The 5,886-nt window shown below is 31.9% G+C and overlaps 1 protein-coding gene across 1 annotated transcript; it reads right to left on the bottom strand.

Annotated features, from left to right (window-relative positions):
• Nucleotides 1-1,002: 1,002 nt before the first annotated feature.
• On the bottom strand, nucleotides 1,003-2,899 carry LOC105162968 (pectinesterase 3-like). The gene is made up of 2 exons (XM_011081149.1): nucleotides 1,984-2,899; nucleotides 1,003-1,697 (listed from the first exon to the last, which is right to left on the bottom strand). The coding sequence occupies exons 1-2, from the start codon at nucleotides 2,897-2,899 to the stop codon at nucleotides 1,003-1,005; spliced, it is 1,611 nt and encodes a 536-aa protein (XP_011079451.1).
• Nucleotides 2,900-5,886: the final 2,987 nt, after the last annotated feature.

Genomic DNA, 5,886 nt, shown 5'->3' with positions numbered 1-5,886 from the left:
CTTCACTGACATCCGCTGGTTTTTCAATTGTACCCATTTGAATTTCCTTGAAATTGTTGAAGAATACAATTGAAAACTAAAAATAAATATCAAGTTGAAGCGTGGATATCTCGCTCTCTTTAAGGAGATTCAAGTTCAATGCAACAAAATTTACAATGGTCCAACAGTATCACTCTTAACTTGTCCCACCCAAGATACAAAAACTCTGGGCAAGTCCATAAAAAATGAACACTTTCCAACCACTAACTCTCTCTTATAAGATAATTGCATGTAGTATATTTGTACATGTGTGTCTCAAAAAAAGTGAATGATGCCCCTTTTTATAGGCGTAAAAATTATATATCATTTTAATGTGAATTAGTTGACAATTATGTACTAGAAAATGGTGATAAATGAGTACTAATGTGTATGACTATTGTGTAGTAGTGGGATCATGGTATTGAAGAAAGATTATTACATACATTATGACCATAAACATCCACTAACCTCAATTTTAATGGGAGGAATATAAACAGACATACATTTTAATTGAAATATTAAAATGCAGTATATATATTTATATATATACTAACATTAGTCATTTGACAAGCATAAAACTTGTTAGGATTGTAAAATATTTTTAAATCTTTTACTAATATAATTTAAGGATAAAATTCATCAAAATTTTCAAAACTAACTAAAAAGTGATATGTGTTGGTTAAATATTAAGAAACACATCTTATTGAATGGTTTTTTGCTTACGTGACAAGTGGTGGCTACTTCCACATCGCCCATTTCTTTTAACATCACCAACCACTTGCCATGTCAGCAAAAAACAGCCTATGTGATGTGTTCCTCCAATTTTTTGTCCTGAAATCGTGAAATTAAAAAAGGTAAAGGAGTATTCTGCCGTCCTAACAAATTATAGGACTAAATACCAAATGATCATAATTATAGGATTCAAAGTACAATTAAGTCTATATATAGGACCACATAAATCCAAAAACATGAAGAACCACAACATCATCTGCCAAAATACAGATCTGGCTGAAAAGGAACACCTGTTTCAGGGATCCACTCGACTCCATTAAGAAAGGATCTCACTGTAAACTTATTGGCTTCATTGGATGTGATGTTAACTTTCACTCCTTTCCATTTAACTCTCTTACTAGTCACTGCACCTGGACCTCTATTGTTGTATTCAGCATAGTATATAGTATCAGGTGGTGGAACATTAGGTATCCAGGACAGCCATCCTTCAGGATCAATTAAGCTACCTAACCTACTCTCCATGAAAATGGTGGTGGAGTAGTTCTTCCACGGCCGACCCAGATAAGTTCTCGCACCGCCAAGTGACTCTGCAGCTCTAACACGACAGTTCTGAATGGAAATGCCTTGATTCACGCCCGGCTCCACTTTTCCAGATGCCGTAATTACGTTCTGTTGTCCATGTAAGGGTTTCTTGACAAGAATGCTGCAATTCTGGAAGACAACAGCTGCCTTTCCAAATATGAAATCTATTGTACCAGATATCCTGCATTCTCGGTAAAACTGTCTATTCGAGTGTGTATAGAGAGTATCTTGATATCCATCAAAGCTACATTTGTAGAAAACAGCTCGATCCGAAGATGATACTAAGGCCACTGCTTGCATTTTGGTTGGCCCTGCGGTGTTTTGAAATCCCATGTCCCGAGCAATGAAGTTCGAACCAACGACAGCTTCAGGTAAATATATATATATGTTACAAGTTTATGTTAGTGTTTTTATATAGAGTTATGTCCTGCTGTTGAAATAGTAACAGACAAAATATTTCCTAGATAAGTAGAAGGACAGTCCGAGCTTCTAAACTTTTGAAACTGCGTGACTGGCTGCATTGCCATTTTACAATGTACAATTTTAACATGGCTGGGTTAAAATATAATTAACATATTTTGCAAGGAGTAGAGACCACATGCAGGAGAAATTTTTCAAAAATTTATAGACAAGAAATAAAAAATCAGTTACCGAAAGTAGCTGTAAGAATGGTTGCCAATAGTGTAGAATTGCTGAGAGACCCCGAAACAATAGTCTGATCCATTCCATCACCATACATCATTATATTCGATTTGGTCATGTTGATCTTCACATTCTCTAAGTACAATCCTTTCTTGACGTAGATTACGAATCTCCTATTACTGTATGGGGGAACAACATTGATGGCCTCATTTATTGTCCTGTAATTTCCAGACCCATCCGCTGCCACAACAACATCGGCATTCATTCTTGGATTAGAACCAAAAAGAAGTTTCCTGTCGGAAGACGACAACCAAGAAGGTGGCCAATCGCTCCTGACTTTACTCAAACCAAAATTATCAAGTATTGATGAGGGCTTGTCCTTTGTCTCATCCTGGTCAATCTTAGATATGATGGAAAGACCATTCATAACATATTTGGTGGAATTGTCCAAACTTTCCAATACAATGTTTCTTGCCCCATCGGAAGAATACTCAAAGCCATCGACGCATGTATCAAAGTCCGCTATTGCAGCACTTAGCCATGTTCTGAAATCAAATCGAGTGTCATATGGTGGAACGTCATTAGTACTTATAGGTGCTGACTGGTTGAGATTATACTGCGCCATGGACAAAAGCATCCGACAACTCTCCATTGCTGATGGCAGACCGGCGACCTTGATGCCTCGTAATCTTCGAGTTAGCGTCCCATTTTCAGCAAAGTCTTCACTCACTCTTGACACCTCATCTATGGCTGCTTGGACTGAAAGCTTGTAAAGGAGTACAGAATCATGATCACCATTTCCTGAGTCAAATAGTGGAGTTCTGAAAGGCTTTTCATGTTTGGCTTTGCATGCTACAAAGGCAATAGCTAGCAAGAAGGCCACAACAGTATTCCTCATGAGGAACGAGGAATTCAGACATGCCATGATGCTTTGTGTAATTTGTTTGGAAGATAGGTACTGAATAGCATAATGGTGACCTCCACTTATATAATTCTTAGAGATAATCAAGTTGAACAGATATATGTTGCATGAGATTATATATGCATGGTACTAAGTAACATCTTACCATAATTTTAATATCACTCATTTTGACTTATAAATCCAATCATAGGTTCAGTATGTATATCCATAATCAATATTTTACACCTCTCCTATAAGATTTTGTGTCAGGAAAAATTATTTTTTTACATCGTTTAATTTTATCCTCTATTAATTTTAGTCCTATAAGTGCGTTTTTTTATAAATTTAGTCCTTCAATTTATAAAAATAATGAAACTAAACCCTCAGATGGTCGGAAATTTTATATTTTGCCGGAAGACATGATATGACTCGATAATGACTGTTTTTTTTTTTTTAAATCTTATTATGTGGCACAAGAAATGACTCGATAATCATATTGGACATTATTGGTGAGGTGACACTAACCGTCATTTGTGAGTATGAAGCCCGGCTCTTTCGTTTTTATATTAGTATAGACAATGCGTTATTTATATACTTTATATTTTTTATGGATTTACCATATCTAAAACTACAAACATCTATATATATATATATATATAATAATTACTTAAATCAATTTATATTCAAAACTATAAATAAAACATATAATAATTTAAATACTACTGTATTAAAAAGTAAAATATAAGCAGTTTTAAGTCTATAAATCATAACATATTCATTATAAATCTTACAAAACATATAATATATAACAATAAGTTCAAAAAATAATAAATTATTATGTAAAATATATAAAAATTAGCAGACATAATTTAATATATATATATTTTAATATATATATATTTCTTTTAATATTCCATTGTTAAGATAAATATCTATTTTAAATATATACTTCTTGAAGAACAAAGGAAAAATAAAATATTAATATTTTTATAATTAACTTATCCTATATATTTTTGTAATATTAATATGAATTTTATATTAAAATACTTCTAGATTTATAAATTGAGCATAAATGCATATATTTTGTTGTAGCTTAAACACCCAAAAGAGTTTTTGTAGTCACATCATCAATTTTCTCGCCTAATTCGAAACTTCGCCAAATCCTTGACAAAATTCTGGTGGAAGTTACCGGAAAATATATTAAAAATTTTAAATTGGATCACATATACATATTTCTTTAAATTGAAGGACTAAATTAATAAAAATCATAATTGAAGGACTAAAATTAATAAAGGAAAAAATAAATTTTCCTTTTGTGTTATTGTCTGATAATCAAATGAAGGTAACTCATTGACATTTCAGCAATATTTACGATATATTATTAATTAGTTTCATTTATTTTTATGGAATTAAATATATTACTTAAAATGTCTTGGTTGAGGGAGTGCCTATAAAAATTCAAAATTTTGGTCCTGTTACGGAATTTACAGGAAACTGATGCCTGAAATTTGGGAATCTAATATAACAAATATGGTGGTTATAATAACTATTTCAATTAATGAGTTATTTATTTTATTATTATTGAAAACAAATTACAACTATACCTCAGTTTGGGAGATAAAAAACACCGATGTCGTTATTGATACTAACGACTTGCCACAGTTTTTAGTTTTTTTGAAAAAAAAAATATTAGTTATTATTTATTATATAATTAATATTATAATATAGTATTAAAGTTATTATTTTTAATTTTATAATATTTGGAACTTTGCGGAAGATGGTAAGTATTTCAATGCATATTTGAAATTTCTTTTAATTTTTTATATTTCTAATCATTTTTATATTAAATTTTTAACAGGAGACACAACTTGAACGCCCCGTCACTCAGATGGAGGTGTTCGACAAGGTCTACAAATAGAAGGAGGATGGCCAATGCAGCGACCTGAGGGTGGAGGAGGTCGCGATAAGTAATTAAAAGTTTATACGTCATTTATTCTTTTTCTTTTATATTTTTTTAACTTAATTATATAATATGTTCGCAAAAGATATTTCTAAGGATGATGGAGAAACGCTAGAGACAGTAGAACAATAATGAAGAGCCTCCATTGTCCTCTTAAGGCTCCGTGGCTATAAAAGAGCAGCAGGTCTGGATGTCAGCAGTAAGTGGCAAGAAGAGTGCCAAGTATTCAGTTTTGGCTTTGAGGCCTACCACTCAATTGTTGGACCATCACAGACGATCCATTCGACTGCTCCCTCGCCCTCACCACCACAGCCGCAATGCCCCGTCATAGATGATCAAGTGTTGGTACTCGAGTGCTACATTAGAAGCGTCGACCCCAACTTGCCCGATTATTTAGCACCCGAGCCTCCAACTGATCCCCGGCACCCGACGGCAACAATAAACACACGGCCACTAGGGATAATAATTAGATTAGATTTTTTTTGTATGTTGTAAAAATAAAATTTTGTAATAATATTTCAATTTTTATAATTAAATTATTATTTTTTTGTTCTATTATGTCTGTTTTATATAAATTCATTTACTTAAGTTTACAAAAAAAAATTAAAATATATTAAATAAAATAAATATTAAAATATATTAAAAAAATAATAATTTTTGTTACTACATTTGTAACGTCTTTTGTAATAGCCAATAAAAGATAAAATCATTAGGCTGTTACAAAGATAATACCAAAAATAATTACTAATTAGAAAACAGGTCTTTCCAAAGACCGTTACAAAACAACATAAAAAGCGGTTACAAATACAATGGCAAAAATAAATACAAATATAATATGAAACAGTTACAAAGAGTATTACAAAAATCATTCCAAATATCTGGCAAAGTTATACATAAATGTGTTACAATGGTTGTTACAATAACAATTATATCAAATCCAACTGAGCACAAAAGCTATTCCAAATTAATTTTTTTCATGTCATAAAGTTTATAACGAGTTCAGTCAACCGTCATAAAGACCGTTACAAATTGTAGCAGTTTTTTACCAAGC

The sequence above is a fragment of the Sesamum indicum genome, linkage group LG5 (genome assembly GCF_026168435.1).
Source record: "Sesamum indicum cultivar Baizhima isolate 11 linkage group LG5, ASM2616843v1, whole genome shotgun sequence".
Lineage (NCBI taxonomy): Eukaryota > Viridiplantae > Streptophyta > Magnoliopsida > Lamiales > Pedaliaceae > Sesamum > Sesamum indicum.
The sequence above is the reverse complement of the archived record's forward strand: the minus strand, read 5'-3'. Positions and strand labels throughout refer to the sequence as shown.